The sequence below is a fragment of the Labrus bergylta genome, chromosome 17 (assembly GCF_963930695.1).
Source record: "Labrus bergylta chromosome 17, fLabBer1.1, whole genome shotgun sequence".
NCBI lineage: Eukaryota > Metazoa > Chordata > Actinopteri > Labriformes > Labridae > Labrus > Labrus bergylta.
In genome coordinates, this window is record NC_089211.1 from 5551965 (window position 1) to 5570126 (window position 18162).

Below are 18162 nucleotides of genomic sequence, written 5' to 3' on the forward strand. Positions count from 1 at the left end.
AAAGACTGTTCCAGACTGAACTATAATATCAGATGAACATTGTGTTGAAACATTAAGTTCTGTCATTGAGTTGAATTCGGCCTTAAATTATTGCTGCTTTTGATACTTTGAGGATGATTCAGATCTAGACTAATGCATTACTAAATGTCTAGATAATCTGTTGATGATGTGACATATGTGAGAAAACACAGAGGACAAACACAGCTCACATAGATCACCAAATCTAAAATAAAATCTCATATCATTAATCTAATCTAAATCTATTGGATTTATATCTCATCAAATTGTTTCTGATTAAACAAATGCTGGCTCCTTTTCCGACAGATGAACCAAAAATAATCGGATGACTGTGCCTCTCATGGGACCAGAGTGACTCGTGTAGATTTTATATTTACTTTAATCATAGAGTTGAGACTATTTAACTAACAGAGAGCACGTTCTTCAGCTAATCATGTTTTTTTTTGTTTTTTTTTGCTTCTTCTAATTTTTTCCTCATCTTTTGGTTATAAATGCTTCACCGATGAATGTTGTTCTGTTAAAGGACAGTTTATCACTCCTGTGTGAAACTTCATCTCTTATTTTAACCTGTTTTTATGTTGTAATTTAGCGCAGTGTTTCTCAACTGGTGGGTCTGAACCCAAAAGTGGGTCGCAGAGCCTTTTTCCATGGGTCGCAAACATGTGCCTGGAAAAATAATTGTGTAAAAACAAAATCAACAAATTGGTACATATTGCATATTTTGCCAAATTTTTCAACCACTAAACCAGTACAGAAACACTGATTTAGCTTCTCCTGCTTGATTTCTGCTTTTACAAGCTTCTGGGTTTGTTGTCTTGATTATTGAGGATGTTGTAACCTTCTACAGGTTGATTCTTTAGTTTCTCCTGGTTGTGTGTCTGTATTCTTTAGTGTTGGTATAATTTTCACAGCAGCAGAAAAAGTTGGATTGAAAGTGTGTATGGATTTATTCTTGCACATCCTCCCAATGATTTCAGCAGGTTAATGTGAAAAGCAAACTACAATTTAACACCTTTTAGAAAATAAAAAACAAATATTTTCTGGTGTAGCTTCACTTTGAACTCTTACTAAAAATTCCTCTTTTTCTCAATGGGGACGAGTCTGAGCTGCAAACAGTGAGTGTGATTCATGTTGTGTTTGTGTGCAGGAGCTGCAGCGTGTTGGCAGCCGGCCTGTCTGCCGTGTTTGTGTTTAAGCTTCATGAGATACACTGTGCTGACACTTTGACAGGTTTCCTGTTCTAATAAGACTCCAAACCAGGTTTCCTCCCTCATCGTCTCCTGTCACTACTGTGTCAGTTTATTATAGGAGGGATTTTTTTTCTTGATGTTCTGGGTTTTTTTTTAGGGGGAAAAAATGCTAACAGTGTTTGTGTGTGTGTGTGTGTGTGTGTGTGTGTGTGTGGTTCTATGTCTGTGTATGACAGACAGAGCCAGATGAGCGGGCAGATGTTTCCTCTGTCTCCTCTCCGACTGTCTGAGAAAGACTGACAACAGCTGGATCCATGCCAGACACACGCACAGGCACAAAGTTACACGAGCACAAATGTGCACGCACAAACACACACAAGCACAAACTCTCTCACACACACAACCACACACTCTTGGATAAAAAACACAGCGGCACTGTTCTACTCAACTCAACTGCAACAAGAGGTTTGTTATCCTGTTTTCCTGTAATATTTAAGTTTTGTTTGAGTTTCTTATTGTAAAATGTTTAAATGGTATTTAACTTCATCTTCTGTCTCATCTCAAGATCTGTTTCAGTCCAAATCCACATCATTTATTAACCTATAGATTTTTGTTTTTAAAAGGTTGAATTTTGGCCTCAAAGTTCTCTAACTGCCCACATGAACTCTGCTGGACGGGTATTCTTAGTTAACATGAAAAACAAACATGCCTAATCTTTCAGGATGACAGCTGGGTGTTAGGTTTGGAGTTAGTTTGCTTCCAAACAGTGTCAAGTGTTTGGAAGTGATTTAAAAGCCTGATAGCACCAAGAACAAGAAACACAGAGTAAAGCAAGGTAAAGACAACAGGTTAACTGAGCCTGCTGTGATTTTAAAGTTAGACTGTACCATGTTGTTCTGCTGCTCTGTCTCGCTCTTTCCCTGCATGCTGCGGTCACTCTCTCTGCTCGGGAGCGTTTCCTTTCTGTCCGACCTGAGAGAGAAAATAAAACAAATGTTTTTTTGTTTTTTTTAAATTACATGAAAAAAGTTAGTCCCTTTCTTTAAAGGAGCAGTATGTAACTCTGACACCTGGTGTTTAAAATGAGTACTGCAGTCCAAATTCCAAACATTGTAGAGAGTTGTTCCCCCCCCCTCCTCTCTAGAGTCGAAGCTCACACAGGTCACCATGTGGTGGACCCTGAAGCTTCAGTGTTTATCCAGCTCTGCATCGGTCTGTAAACCTTTCTGTGTTCTAACCTCTCTCCATTTTTCAAAATCATCTCTAATATTGATCCTAGTTTGAGCACGTTTCTGCTCGTGGAGCTTATTAGAAACATGCAGAGGCTTTTTAGGCCGGGTACAATCACTTCTATCTGAACCACTTCTCTTCTTCTTTCTTCCATCGCTGCAACACCTGTTGGTTTGCAAACCGAGGACCGAGGGGCAAAACAGCCATGTGGGGGTGTCTTAAAACCCGCTACCTTCTCTGGTCCAAACAAATCCATTGTTGTCAGAGAAGTCAGCACTTCAACATAGCATGTTTCCTTAATGTCTGATCATATAGTAAGGTCACTTTATCATTTCATTCAGTAGATACCTGACAGATTGGTCCTTAGATAAAGTCCTAAACAGAACTAGAACACACTGTGATGGTATCATCACATATGATAATAATGAAATCAAAAGACAATTAAAAACTCAATCAAACTTAAATGCGACAATGACTTTGGATAAATGAAAACATGATGAGGTTTGAGCTACCTGTGCGACTGTCTGAGTATTTTCTGTGTGAAACCGGTCAGTCTCTGCGTCTCGTCCTGGTACCTCTGCAGGTCTTGTGTCAGCAGGTTATGGAGCGTGCTCAGTGCCTCCTCCTGGAACACCAACCTCTCTGATTGAAGCAAACGCTCGGTGATGGAGACCTGAAGCTCCCGGCAGGCACACAGCTGAACCTGTAGAGGGTAAAAATGACATATTAAGGAGCTATTTTAACAAAATAAAGTGACATCATTGGTCTACTAATAGGTTTTCTGGTTGTGACCTCTCCTGACAGTTTGTCTAAAAAACATGTTTACCTGATCAGATGTAATAAAATCCTCTGATCACTTACAGTGGACGTATGGAAGCTGGAGTTTCTCCTCAGCTCCTGTTCGGCCTGTTTCTTCTTCTCCTGAAGAATTAAAAGCTCAAAGGAAAGCAGCCGCTGACGGCCCTCAATCTGCGAGAGTCTGAAAACACACAAACACACAAACATTTAGATTACAGATTACATTCAAGTCAACTAAAATCTACTAAAATAACACTAATACCATATTAACTAATATATTCTATTTTTTAAACTTTAGTACGGAGCCTATGAAGTCCCAAAAGGTAATAACTTGTTAATGATATCTTGTGCACACAACACTATGGGCTCCATAGTTTAACCTTACTACAGTGTTAAATAGACTGTTTATTGACTGGATATCTTTGACTTTCAGAATAAGTTTAATTAGTGATTCAGACATTTTATCTGTTGAAAACTGCCATTTATTTTTTAACAAGCCAGCCTTTTTTACTTTAGGGCAAAGAATGCATCACTCCATATGTGGCTAAGTTTAAATTCCTTTATAATGTATTTAACCAGGAAAACCTCACTGAGATTAAGGATGTCATTTACAAGAGTGTCCTGGCCAAGAGGGGCAGCAGCACGATTAACATTTAGGCATGGTTTAGACAGATATAAAACAGATCAACATATCCTGAGTGGTTTTATCAAAGCATCTACAACCAGAAGCATCTTCCTCCAACACCTTCAATCTACTCTTAAACAGATGTAAAGAGACCAGCTCCCCCAGACACAAATCCTCCTGCAGGAGAGTCCAGACTGCAGGAGCAGAGTACCTGAAACTCATTTTTCTACGTTTCAAGACGCACTTTAGGAACATATGACAAAGTAAGTTTCTTGACTGAGTCGCTGAGCAACTGAAGAATGAAGCTTCCTGAACTTTTCTCATCAATACATTTACACGAGTGAGAGAAGCAGATTAAGTATAGTCTTATAAATAAGGACATGCAAATGATAATGTCTAGGATAATAATAACAAGCAGAAAATAAAAAAGTTTAACCCTCACACTTAGAGACGCATGTTTTCAAGACACACAGAATCAAATATCAGTGAACAACGTGTGAATAAAAAGGAAAGAGGAACAGTTTGCAGTTTGAGATAATTACAGCAGAGAAAACATTTTGTGTCTTTTATACAATTGGAGCTTGAACCCCCCCCTGACAGACGACCTGAGTCACTCCTGAAAGGAGAGAAAAGAACAGGACAGAACAGGTCGGACCTTTCTGCTCTCTGTTTGTCTTCTACAAGCTCGGAGATTTACTGAGAAAACACCGGCGATAGATACAGCATGACTCTTTAAAAGGCTGAAGAAGCTTTGAGTCATTTGTTTACTTTGATTTTAAAAAAATAAAGAAAACCATTTATCAGAGATAAAAAAAGTAAATAAAAAAAGGGGTTAGTCATGGTCATGGGATTTCCTGATCCCTGAAAGCAGCACACTTTGACAGCATTCCTGATCAGCCAACCAAAACAACCACAGCGGATAACATGAAACCGTTCCTTCAACAAACATGGCGACCCGTTGATACAGAGTTAATGCTTCCTGACACCATGGACTGTTGTTTACTTCCACTTTATATTCTTCATCTTCTTGCTGTTATCCTCCACAATAAGATATCTAGACCCAGAGTTCGCTGGAGGGATTTTATACAGTGTACTGCACGGGTTAAAGCTGCATGTCAGAGTTTTAGCGTCAGGCCGTTTTAACATATGCACTCCTGAAAATTTTGAGAGAATTTCAGGAGGACTGCTGTTGAAATTTCCACCGATTGCGGGGAATAAACATCACCACCCCCTCCCACTCGCTCAAGGTGCTGATTTTTATTCTGCTTTGTTCTCACATCAGCTCGTCTTGCGGGAAAAAATTATTTGCGGAGCTGGCTATAAGTGCTGATATCATTCTGAAAAACATCAGGATTTTATTTAGGAGTTTTATGTGCAAGCACTATAAATTTAATGTTGATGTATTCAGTTGTCTCTTAACAGGGCAGTCCGGGGTTCGATGCCCAGCTCCTTAAAACAAATTTCCGATGTGTCCTTGGGCAACACACTTAATCCCAATTTGCTCCCGCTGCTTTGTCAGCGACTTGTTAATGTGTATGAATGGATGAGTTAATACTGATGGTCACTTTACTCAGCAGCCTCTGTCATCAGTGTGTGTAGGTGTGACCTGCAGTGTGAAAGAGCTTTGAGTAGTCAGAAGACCAGAAAAGAAATATACAAGCTCAAGTCTATTTATCATTTAATCCCTGTGAATTATGTCATTATGATTCTTATCTACTATGAAGTAGAATCAAATGCAGCCATGATAGTTGTAGTAAAACAAGTAGTTACTGTGGTAACAGGAGTATTGTGGTAGTAGTACTGTAAAAAGGGGGTAACAGTAGTATTCATAAATGAAGAGTATGCCAATGTATAAAATCACATTTTTTAGTACAAAGAAGAAAGAAAAGTACAGTAAAGTAATTCAGAGACATCAGGGTGCAATACGTGATGTGTCCACTAGGAGGTGCTAACCCTCTGTAACAGACGCCTCAAACAGCAGCAGCTGATTAGAGGCATGAGAAGTGTTTTGTTTGTGAGGAAGAAGAGGAGGCTCGTCTGAGGACGCCTTTGATGAACTCACTGAAGGAGCGATATCGACATGTAGAGGCAGACAAATTAGTACGACGACACAAAAACACAAAGGCCCTCTGGGAAATATATTAACACCACATTAACAAGGTTTTCAAGGAGGACTGCTGATTCCACTTTGTATGTGTGTGTGTGTGTGTGTGTGTGTGTGTGTGTGTGTGTGTGTGTGTGTGTGTGTGTGTGTGTGTGTGTGTGTGTGTGTGTGTGTGTGAAATCTGAAGAAAAGCTAAAAGACTGGGAGGATTTCTGCTTTACACTCAGGAACAAACGGAAAAGACAAAACGCAGATGATACCAACATTATGTTTGAGGTGTAAATATGTCAAAGAAAATTAAATTCTAACTGATAGATGTATAGCTATAGACATATTTTGATCTAAAAGTCTTGGATGATTTAATTCAATGTGGCTTTCATCTTCATTCTGAAAGGCTTAAAAGTTGTGACACACTTTTTCATTTGACTCCACAGATAAACAGTCAGTGCCTTCATTTCATTTTTTCTTTTATCTATTGAATTTACTGTATTAGGACAAAATGTTCCTCACAAATATAATAGTATTTGTAATCAGCCCTGAGTAAGTTTGTCTGAGTCCAAGTAAGCTCTGAATCTTTTTTTTATTGTTGTTCAAAAATCTGTTGTCCAGTTGCCTAAAGCTCCATTTTTTTATCAAATAAGTTTATTAAAAAAAGAACTTCTTGAGGATATTTCTCGGAAAAATGTCTGAATTTGATTTCAAGCATTTTCTGTTCAAATGAAAACTTAAACATAAGTCTGGGAATCGTTCATTTATTGATTCCAAAATCCTCAAATCTGCTTTTTCTAGAGAAGCAACTTATGAGAGGATGTCTGAGAAAAGGAGAAATCTATTTTTGAGCTTTAACAAGGCTTTGCCATGCGTATGTGTAGCACCACTATCTCTGATGCATTGTGGGAAATCTCCCGGTACTTGAACGTGTGTAGATGTTTTCTTGCACCTTCAATCTGCTCATTGTTTTGACTAAATGAACACCTTGAAGCATTTCCAGGAGCTCTCAAAACTTCATGCCAAAAACAAGCTGTTTTGTCAGCTGTCAATCAAAACTTCTCTTAACCAATCAAATGTCTTCATTAAATCACCTGTGTGTGTGATGAGCAGCGAGAAACATCATCCATCAGAGTGAAGAGACAGTAATTACCAATGAATATCTGTGTGTGCGTGAGAGTGTGTGTGTAGCTGACAACTTTAAAATCACACACACACACACACACACACACACACACACACACACACACACACACACACACACACACACACACACACCCTGCACCAGCTGTCAGTGTGTTCTGATTAGGTGTGTACGTCTAGAAAAGCGTGAATAGGGCTCCATAATTGCTTGAATGTATGTGACAAACACATTTCACTCCATAATTGCAGGTGAAAAATGTGTGGGTGTTATTTTTTTTCTTTCTTCATATTAATGTATCTCCTTGCCCGCAGCACGTCACATATGTTGGTTTCTCCGTGTCGAGGTTAAACGGGATGTACACGCTGAGGCGTATTTATAGAGCAAACAAAATCCACAGTGAAGAATAAAACACGCTCTGTTCAGTGTTTCTATCATGTGATGGTGATGCTGCAGACCTGTATGTGTTTATGTCTCACTCTGCTTCATGATGGCGGTATAAATATTTTCTACTTATTTATTTGAGAGGAGGAAAAGGGAGAAAGGGAACAGGAAGCAGAAATATTTGGACAGGATAACGGGGGAGAAAGACAGATAAGGATGAAGAAATCAGGTGTGGTCAAGTATTTCTCTATTACACAAACGGGATCACAGAGAAGACAGAAACAGGAAGTTGAAGACAGGAAAGAAAAACATGAAACAAGTGAAACAAAATGACAAGAGAAGGAATCAAAAAGGGGACGAAAGATACGAGCAAAAATGGAAATACTAAAGTTTTAAACAAGAAAATAAATGACACGATTAAGATTTAGGTCAATCGCACATTTCTGCTTTTACACACAAAATAAAGAAAATTCTGTCTGGTTTCCATTAGCAGTTTGCCATACTCTGTTCTTTTTTGCATCAATAACTTTAGCGGGCTGATGCTGTGAAATGGCAGCATTGTGTTTAAGCTTAGACACAAAAACATTTTGTTTGTTTTCTGAGAAAATGTGGATTTCAGTAAGTAACATGCATGTTTGACCTAACTTAGGTTATCTAACTTAAAGGGATAGTTCAGTATTTTTGAAGTGGGGTTATATGAGATACTTCGCAATAATAAGTCAATTAGCCACAGGGGAGACCATTTTTGGGGGCTTTTTCTGCCTTTATTTTAGAGCTAGGACAGTGGATGGAAAAAAATAATCAGGGAGAGAAAGAGGGGTGAATGACATGCAGTAAAGGAGTCACAAGCTGGGTGTGAACCCGGGCCGCCTGCGTAGAGGAATATAGCTTCATAAATAGCATGCCTGCACTAACCACTAGGCTACCAGCGACCTTTTATCTGTCAAATACATCACTGTTTTTGCATCTTCACATTGGAATATGCAAAAACAGCCCTTTTTCAGCATGCTGATAATCTCTTCACCTGACACCTACCCCGCGGCAGGAGTCATTAAAAATAACTACAGATGAAATAACTCCCTATGCTGATGGTCCTGTTTGCTTTTGTAGGTCATAAAGAGTCTCCAATATTAACTTCAGCCTGTTTCATAACCAGCTAAAAACTCCTCAAAGGAGCTTTAAACAACATGTACTTCTTAAAATCCAGCCTTTATTTGCTGCTGGAGGCTACTGACCAATTCCAGCTGTATTCTTAAAAAAAATTTGGGGGGGGCAAAACATATTTCTGTTCCTCTTGCACCTATAAGCAGTTGTTTTGTGTAGAAATGACCTTCCTCTGTTTTCTGGTATCTGAGCTTTCTGCTTTTTTGTTTTCTACAGGAAAATAGAAGAAGCTTTTATCTGGTTGAATTGGTCTTGAGATCAATAGGATTAATGAGGCGACAAATCAATTCCACGGTCAATATCAGACATTTTTTTGAACATATTAGGAGAAGCTAGGCCTTCAGAGAAGAGGAGGAGGAAGGTGAAGAAGAGGAGAGAGTTGACAGATCAGATGGGAGTTTTTCCAAAGCTGCCAGTCGGCCTGTTAGTCTTGGCAGGAGTAAAAGTGTCCTTGAATAACCCGAGCTAAAGACTCTGTTTCTATCTCTCTGTATGGGGAAATACCACCGAAAACATCTCATGTAATCCATCACAATCAAACTTCATCCGCCCCAACACTTGAGTTTATCTGGTGTGAACTCTCTGTGGGAGTGAGCTGCTGTAAACGCTTGACACGAGGCTCTTGGTGTTAGAAAAAAGTTTGGTGGTATGGAAGACCATTAGGACAGCTTCGGCTTCACCAAAGAGCCGTGAAGGTTGCTGCTTGGTTGGGATTATGTTCTCACTCTTTACAAACAGCAGAGGAAATGTACTGTACGAGGTTTTAAGAAGAGTTTTAAGCCTTCAAAAAGAATCCGAACTAACGCAGTTTTAAAGGACTTTTCTGTACGTTTCAAAGCCGCTCGACTCCTGCAGCTTGTTGGGGTCCACTTAAAGAAAATCTCAATTTCTGTTCAGTCAATGCTTGATCCCCTTTCCTTGCATAAGACCCAACCCTGTGTTGTTGCTGACACGATTAAATAAGCAGGTTTTTTTTTTTTTAAAGCCGAGAAAAACCCCAGTAAAAAGAAAGCAGGGTGACGTCTTGTTCCAGTAAGCCGAGCAGATCTGAGAAGTGGGCAGGGCGACACGATGCAGAGGTGTAAAAGGTTTTATTACAGCACTGTTCATCTCCTATTAAGCCTTTGATCCCAGTTGTGACAGGAGCCGATCAGTCTCGAGGATGAGAACCAAAGTTGCAGAGAAATTAGGAGATTTCCTGGAAGATGATCAGAATAATGTGTGTGTATGTGGGAGGGTGTGTGTGTGTGTGTGTGTGTGTGTGTGTGTGTGTGTGTGTGTGTGTGTGTGCGTGTCTGCTGGCACACCTTGAATCCTGAGATGTGTTTTAGCTTGTCTTGTCTGACAGAAGCGAGAGCAGTTGAAGCGTTGCTCTGCCAAACGGCTCGTCATGGCGGCGGTACAGAGAGTACGAGCGGGCGAGCGAGCAGGGTGAGGCAGCAGCCACCTACCACCATCTGAACGTTTTTTTTACTGTCAGCGCAGCACAAGTGGTAACGAAAAACTGAAAATGCACCAGGAAACTTTCACTTTCTCACACTTTCTGTGGAAGTTGTTTTTTTACAAGGATTTGAAAACTGAGTCCAACTTTCACTGTTTTACCAGCCAGCCTGATGTCCACAGCAGAATCACACTTTGAAAGAGCATCTGTGATGTCAGACACAAGTTTCTGAAAGAATTTTTGTTTTTTTGAAGATTCAATTAACTTCCATTGATCCACTAAAATCTTATCTGTGCCAATACTGAGTGTATAAAGCACACCAGACTGAAGACGGTTTCAACACTTTGTGGTCTAAATCACAAATAAGAACAAAAAAAAAGAGCCAATAGGCTGCTGTGTTATCCAGATATTCCTGATTAAAATATTTAAAGTAGAGCCGGACAGATTTCTCGACCAGCCGATATCGACTGATATTAACATATCAAATGACTATCAGTAGCAGTTCATTTTATAGCCGATCTTACTCAATTTATTCAGTCGTCAAAAACATTTTATTTTATTTTTAACGTATTACACCAGCAGTTCTCTCTCTTGCTGTCACCAACAGAGTCTGCTATATGGATTACAACAAACATTATCACCCTCTAGAGAGTCAAGCGGCATGTATATGTACAGTTATTCTCCAGTTGAGTGACCATCTTGTCTTCATTATACATGTTTTCCACAAGTGTTTGATAACTGTGTTTGAGGGATCAACGCAATAAACAAGTATCTATATATATCTATCTCTAGGGATCTAAGAAAGGTATCGGCTGATAAATCGTATCAAATTTTTCTCTCTCCATAATATCAATATCAAGCTCAAAATATCATTCAGCCCCTAACTTAAAGAGTTTATTTATGTACACCGACAGGCTCTCTACTGTCCTTAAGGTCACAACTATAAGATCCAGACAATGACTATTCTTTAAAGGCAGAAAAGGCCTTATGTCACCAAACTTTATTGAAAAAAAACTTTAAATTTCCCTCTCAGGACACAAAGGCATGCTGTGTCAGTCTTTCCTTTTTCACATTATTGTCTGACAAAAATATTATCTTGTTTTTTTAACCTGCACACCTTTACATCACTTAATGTGTATCAAATCTACATTTGGAGGTTCATATGGACCTTCAAAAGAACTATTTACAATAGCGCACACACACACACACACACACACACACACACACACACACACACACACACACACACACACACACACACACACACACACACACACACACACACACACACACACACACACACACACACACACAAAACAACAAACGCATTTGGACCGTTCACTTTCGTTTCTTCTTTCCAATCCCTCACTCTCACAGCCGCACACACAATTTGACTCACACTCTGACATGCACGCACGCACGCGCACACACACACACACACACACACACAGGCAGGCTGGATCCTGTTGTGCTCCCCAGTGGAGCAGAACCTGCTGCTGTTATGAGATACAGCGAAACTCCCACATTTATGTTTCAGCTCTGTGACAAAACCCCGAGGAACCGACACAGAGCTTCCTCCTCCTCACGTGTTCAAACACAACACGACATGCTCCTGATGTCTATGAAGAGGACAGTCCAAGAACAAAAAAAAAAAAATACACATATTAGGGCTGTCCAAATGACATGCTTTGTTTTAAGCCAAACTTATTACAGAAAAAAAAATGTAAACGCTTGCTAATAGCACTCTGACATCTTACATCACTGATCACAGAAACGTCCACGTGCAGTGTTTTAAACCAAAAAAATGTTTTTTTTTTCCATCTAAAGACTCAACATCATCAGCGACGTATTCATAAGGCACAAACTTGTATTAACTTCCAATGCTGTTCTTTTCGATTGACAAGAAGCTTTCCCCAGGTTGTGAAAATGGATTCACATCGGAAAAACTAAACCAAGATCGATGAAGAGGGAGGGAGACAAACAGAAAGAGCGGTGAGGCAAGCAGCCTGCAGAGAACAGAGGTACAGGGTGTGTGTGTGTGTGTGTGTGTGTGTGTGTGTGTGTGTGTGTGTGTGTGTGTGTGTGTGTGGGTGTGTGTTCATTTTGAATGAATTTTGTCTTTGATGTTTAGAGACCTTTAGTCTTTATAAAATATTGCAATCTTTACCCTTATTGTGTTTCCAGCTTAAAGAATTATTTTTTCAAGGTCATAAGACAAAAAAAGTTATTTCCTGACGCATTTACAGTTCGACTTTTTGTAGTTTCAAGAATATTAACAGATAGTATAGGTCGTTTTTTAGGAGCAAACATTTGAAAATATTTTATTTTTTTTAAGACAAAATAAACTACCAGGACTTTTCACTTTATTTGTAATGGCTATCAGAGTTGAGTTTTAAGAAGGAGTTTAACCCTCAGTATGCACTCATGATATCCACTCTGTAGGCAACATAATTCATGTTCCTCGGTGCCCCTCACACATCAGCCCACATCTGCCTTGTACTGAATATCCATCACATGATGTGGACTCACTGTGTGCAGATGTTGCAGAGCTCCTGCTGTGTCTGTGTCTGCAGCTGCTGCAGGTGAAAAGTCAGCTCCTCACTCAAAACAGCAAACCTCCACAGTCCTCCTGTCCCTGAGCTCTCCTCACACACAGAACCCTGAGCACAGGAGAACAAAGAGAAGTTTGGAAAGGAAAAACACACACAAGCTGGTAGCCGAACTGGAGGACAACAAAACAACTGATGCTTAATGCTTACACCAGGACGGCTAATGGGAGAAAGACCTGCTCAAGTACGGCCTCACAGAGCCAGTAGGATGAGTTCACCTTGTCACTGTACGTGCTTAATATTTAATTAGATACACCTCTACAAGGTATGTCCTTATTGGGCAGCTTAAAAACACACTGGACAGGTTGTAAAGACACAAAAAAGTAAATGGACTTTCCTAGTCTTCAAAGATCTTTTACACCGCAGGTCACACCTACACATTCACACACTGATGTCACAGGCTGCTCTGTTAAGTGTCCATCAGAAGTAACTAATCCCATTCATACGCAATTATACGCAGCAAAGGAAGCAGCGGGAGAGTGTTTTGCCCAATGTGGCTGCAGAAGCTGGGGATCGAACCCCCCGACCCCCCGGTGGAGAGATGACTGACTCTACCTCTGAGCCACAGCCTCCCAAAATAACTCATTTCATAATTGACCCCTCTGATGTATAATCTATTGTTGTCAGTGTGTCGCTGTGTCACCTCCCCCCAGAGTGATTCATCAAGTTGTTTGACTTGAATCAGATTGAAATCAGAGGTGAAATGTAATTAAGCATCTACACCTTTACTCATTTTAAATTTGGCAGCGACTTTAGACTGGAGTTATAGATCAACAACACACCCAAATCAAGAATTTCTCTTTTGTCAGCATGGAAACGGGAAGGCAATTAACTTTCATAATCACAGACAAAAAACACACTAACAACTGATTAGAACACAAGACAAAACAAACAAATGCGTCATAAATCGTGAAGTATTTAGTCTGGAGGTTTTTTTTTTATATGTAACACTTCAGCTTTTGCCCCCCTGCTGTTTATCAGACATAGCAACATGTTGAGTAACACAGCAGAGAGCCATGAATCACCAGCTGGAGGAGGACAGAGTGGGGTAGATATCAATCACATAGACACGCAGACAGACAGGTGAATTAGACAGACAGACACGAGGAGGTGAACAGACACAGACAGACAGACAGGGGGACACGATGAGTAAAGAGAAAGATGGAGAAGGGGGGGATGAACGATCAGGCTGTGAGTCTGAACTCGTCGAGGTGACAGAGTCCGTCAGTGAGCGTCCGTGGGCTGCTGAGAGAAAACAGGCAAACTGAGTCACGCTGCCACATGATGATTGGTCCGTCCGTCTGTCTGTCTTCATGTCTCTCTGTCTGTCTTCTGTGTGACTCAGTCTGAGAAACAAACTGTCGCCATGTTCAGCCAAATCTCGCTCAGTTTTAAAACATGATCTTTGGTCCTCTTTTAAACTAAAAAGCTGAGATACAAAACATATCTACAGACGCTATAATTCTTCATTTTGTCATTTTGAGGATTACATCCATAACAGACATGTGAACCCAGACATAGAGGTTAAAAAAAGATACACGTTCATGCAGAAGGCACATGCTTTGCTCCAGCTACACATCAGGTTCATTAAAGGAGGAATGAGAAACTTTTTGATCCAGTAGAGGTCGCCCTTGAGCACCAACATTATACCAAAACAAACTGCTGTTTGGGGACACCTCCGCCATACTCCAGCCTCCGCTCTCCTCCAGCAGCACACCTCTAATCCCTCACGTTTGCATGAAGGAGTCAAGTGTAAGCATTGGACAGACTTGTCCTTGGTTTGAGCTGCAATATCCTGTGTCCTGCATTGTTGTGTTAGCATGCTAACTAAACATATTATTTAACATTTAGGTGTCGCGAAAATGTATGTGCTTTTTATATCTGCTGTCAGTTTACAAACAGCTTTTATATCCAACTTAATTTCACTCAGCTGACTGTTTTAACATCTACTAACGATCGTGTTTCAGTCAGTACAGTGTGTGTGTGACTGAGGCTGGTGACTCGCAGTCTCGCTCGTTCACGTTCACTGAACAAACTGAACAAGAGCTCCGCCTCCAAGTCTCTCTCTTCCTCTCAGTCAGTCAGTCAGTGAGTGATTTGTGTACTGAACGTACTGAACAGAACGGTCGGGGAAAATAAATGTGATTGTTTTAGCAGCTTTCAGTTTGCAAACTGTAACTTTATCCAACTAAATTCTCAGCTCATTAGTTTATTATTCACCACCGGCTGTTCTCAGTACGATTGCGAGCAGAACTAAACGTTCGGCCGTGTTTCAGCTTATTAAATTCTGATTCACAGACAGAGCTGCAGAGAAGTACTGAACGATTCGGTGAACAAATCTTTTGAACGAATCACTTTGCTGAACTGATTCTACTGATTCAGTTCACTGAAAAGAACTGCTTTTCACATCACTAATAGGGGGGTCTTCTGAAATGTTGGTTAAAATGGTCAAAATGTTAAGTCAAGTTTGACATCATATACTTCATATAAATGAAGTCTACTGGATCGGCTTGATATTTATTAATCTGAGTGAGGGAATATGTTGGAGCTTTTATCATGAACTTGACCTCAGCAGAGAGATCAACTGTAAGGGAACAGAAAGAGAAAGAGAGTAAACAGAGAGAGGGACTCGTGTACCAACAGAGAAATTAAGAGGAAAAATCAAAGAAGTCACATCAAGAGGCTGCCAATAAAAGCAAATCCCTGTGTAGACTGTTGGGAGGAATGCAGTTAAGGCAGTGTTGAGCAATTAGCCTCGTACCCTCTAGCAAAGATTCATTTCAAAAACACTTTACAGAGTTTCAACGTCAGCAAAGACAAAATGACATCAGCGATGTTTTAACTGCAGGCGTGCATGTTTCAGATTCTTTAAAAGCTGCTCTGAGACAGATTCTGTCTTTAGCTTAGTTTAAATCATTAAAGAGTAAAGAGTTCCTTTAAATTACATCCCTGTGGAAAGATGACCTTCAGGCTGCAAATCATTTTACCTTTTTATACAAACACATAGATTATTTTGTATTTTCTTGTTGGAGGTTGAAAGTTGTGATGTAAATGCAACTTTATGTCATATATTTTAGTTGCTCTAATGTAAAACTGGCACACTATAACTCCTGAAAAAAATACATGTTAATTCAATTCAATTCAATTCAATTTATTTTGTATAGCGTCAACTCATAACAAGTGTTATCTCAAGACACTTCACAAAAAGCAGGTAAAATACCTTACTTATTGCTAATGCCTGCTATAGTTGAATTCTTTCAACTTGTGTTTTATACGGTTACAATTATTTTATTAATCTTTTTTTTTTACTGGTATTATACAGTCTCTTGCACTTGACACAGTTTGAAGCAGTCTTGTGATCCAGCAGAGGACTTTGTAAAAGTGTATAGTCAGCTTGACCTCCTGCATGACCTCTTGACCTCTGAGTATCATCATGTTTGGTTGTTTTCTTTTTCAAATTGAGGAGACAGTCAGCCAGCTGACGAGGAGCGTGTGGAAGATTTCCAGGTGAAGTAATCAATAGAAGATTGATTGTGAACCTAATCACAGCAGCTGTCTCTCTGCTGAGACTGAGGATGTCAGGAATGTGTCATTTGTAAATAAAAGGAAGATAAGGGAGAGAAGCACACCAATAAATAAAGGACAAAAGCCCAACATGTTAATTTATTTCATTTCAGATGTTTCTAGTAGTCTGACCTCTAAACAAAACTCTCACTGGAGGCTGAGAGTATAGCATCTATGTCATCCTGTTAAATTCATATGAAACACAAATAAAATGTAAAGCTGGAGCCTTTATCTTCTTTTTGCCGTGCAAAGCTTTCGTCTTTAAAACATTATTTTATAAGAATCAGAATGAAAACACTTCCTGATGGCCACATCCTGATACATGTCAGATTTCAGGTTTATGAGTCATTCAAAGATACTTCCAGAAATCATATTACTACAATACATCTATTTTATATTTACTCATTTCCGATTGCAGATTAAACTAACACAAACATTTTTTTCTGAGTATATACCCCAAAAACTTCCATAACTAATAGAGTATCCATTTCATTTTTTCCTACTTTTGATGCTTAAGTTTGGTGTGTTTATTTTATTTTATTTATTTTTTTAAAGATAAATTTAGGGGCTTGTTGGGTCTTTATAAGAGAGACAAGACTTGTTGTTAGAGTTGGACATTGGGGAAAGAAAGAGAGTTGGGAATGCTGGACAGGAAAGGAGCCAGGGATGGGATTCGAACATGGGCCACCCACTTCGACGAGTCAAAACTAACCACAAGGCCACTGGCGCTGACTGAAGCAGTTTCAATACTCCAATTAACTGCTGTATTATTGGTTATTGTCTGACATCAGCTTTCATCTGAGGTTTTTACAGATTTTAGGAAAACAATCATCTAAAACCCTCAGAGAAATGACACCACGATAAACAAGAATTTTTTTCAATGCCGGACCATTTCTATCATTTACTTCTTATCAGTGTACCATCAAACAATACAAGAAATACACATTAAACACATCATTGATGTGATGTCACCTTCTGTAGCTTTTCCTCTTGTTCAAAGTCACCTAAAGAGCTATTTTTAACACTTCATTCTATAATGATCTTGAGTGTCATTTACCTGTTGCTCCTTGGTGATGGGGGATTGAAGGATATGAACTTTGTCTTCTATCAGTTGCCGTAGTTTGTCCAGACGAGCGGGGAAGTCCTCTCGTATTCTCTGGAACTCTGGAGACTTTAAAGACAGAGAGAGTATTTTTAATTAATTTGTTCACCTTCATATCAAAACATTTTACAGGACGCAGCCTTTAAATCACTAAACCAGCTCTGACAAGCAGCCAGACTCCATGAATGCAGTGAAAACATATTTTAAATGAAATCTTCAGTCTGACCTTGGTGGGAAATTTCTTTCATCTTAAGGACATTTTGTTCAATGTTTTACCTGAGTGTCTAGATGCCACCGACAAACAGAATTAAGACAACACCCAAATGTCAAAGCATTCCTCCGCGATGCTTTAAGAAACATTTTCATTGTGGTGGAATGGAGAGAAACAGGAATGGTGGGAGGGGAAAGGCTGAAATGTGGTGAATCCTGCCTTCCAACTGAATTACGAGGATGCCCTAAATACCTCGAACTGTTTCACATCTCAGATATGAAACACCAGAACCGACTGAAGGTCATCCGTGCTTTAGTCGGAATGACACAGACATAAAAAAATGAGTGTACTCAAAGTTTGAAGAGTTAAAAGCACTAAAATAAAATATATACTCTTAACTGGAGGCACAGTGCAAATGTTCATCTGTATGGCTTTGAAGTAATCACAATGAAATATACCTCATATTTGATCAAAACCATAAACATTATAAAAAGATGTACAACATGGAGCACCAGTAGCCCGGTGGTTATGTCGCGCACCCCATGTACAGAGGCTGCAGTCCTCATCGCAGCAGTCATGGGTTCAAATCCAAC

At 39.6% G+C, this 18162-nt stretch overlaps 1 protein-coding gene across 5 annotated transcripts in view; it reads right to left on the minus strand.

Moving 5' to 3' along the window:
• Positions 1-18162, minus strand: part of LOC109996491 (myosin heavy chain, embryonic smooth muscle isoform) — a 55484-nt gene that overhangs the window by 16553 nt on the left and 20769 nt on the right. For 4 of the 5 annotated variants that reach the window (XM_065966000.1, XM_020650643.3, XM_020650642.3 and 1 more), the window contains exons 2-6: positions 17314-17427; positions 12613-12743; positions 3300-3417; positions 2951-3141; positions 2096-2180 (exon numbers count right to left, since the gene is read on the minus strand). In XM_065966000.1, the coding sequence (XP_065822072.1) occupies positions 2096-2134 (39 nt within the window). In that variant the 5' untranslated portion in view covers positions 2135-2180; positions 2951-3141; positions 3300-3417; positions 12613-12743; positions 17314-17427. The remainder of the gene's footprint in view (positions 1-2095; positions 2181-2950; positions 3142-3299; positions 3418-12612; positions 12744-17313; positions 17428-18162) is intronic. The other variant, XM_029280541.2, reaches the window with a different exon arrangement.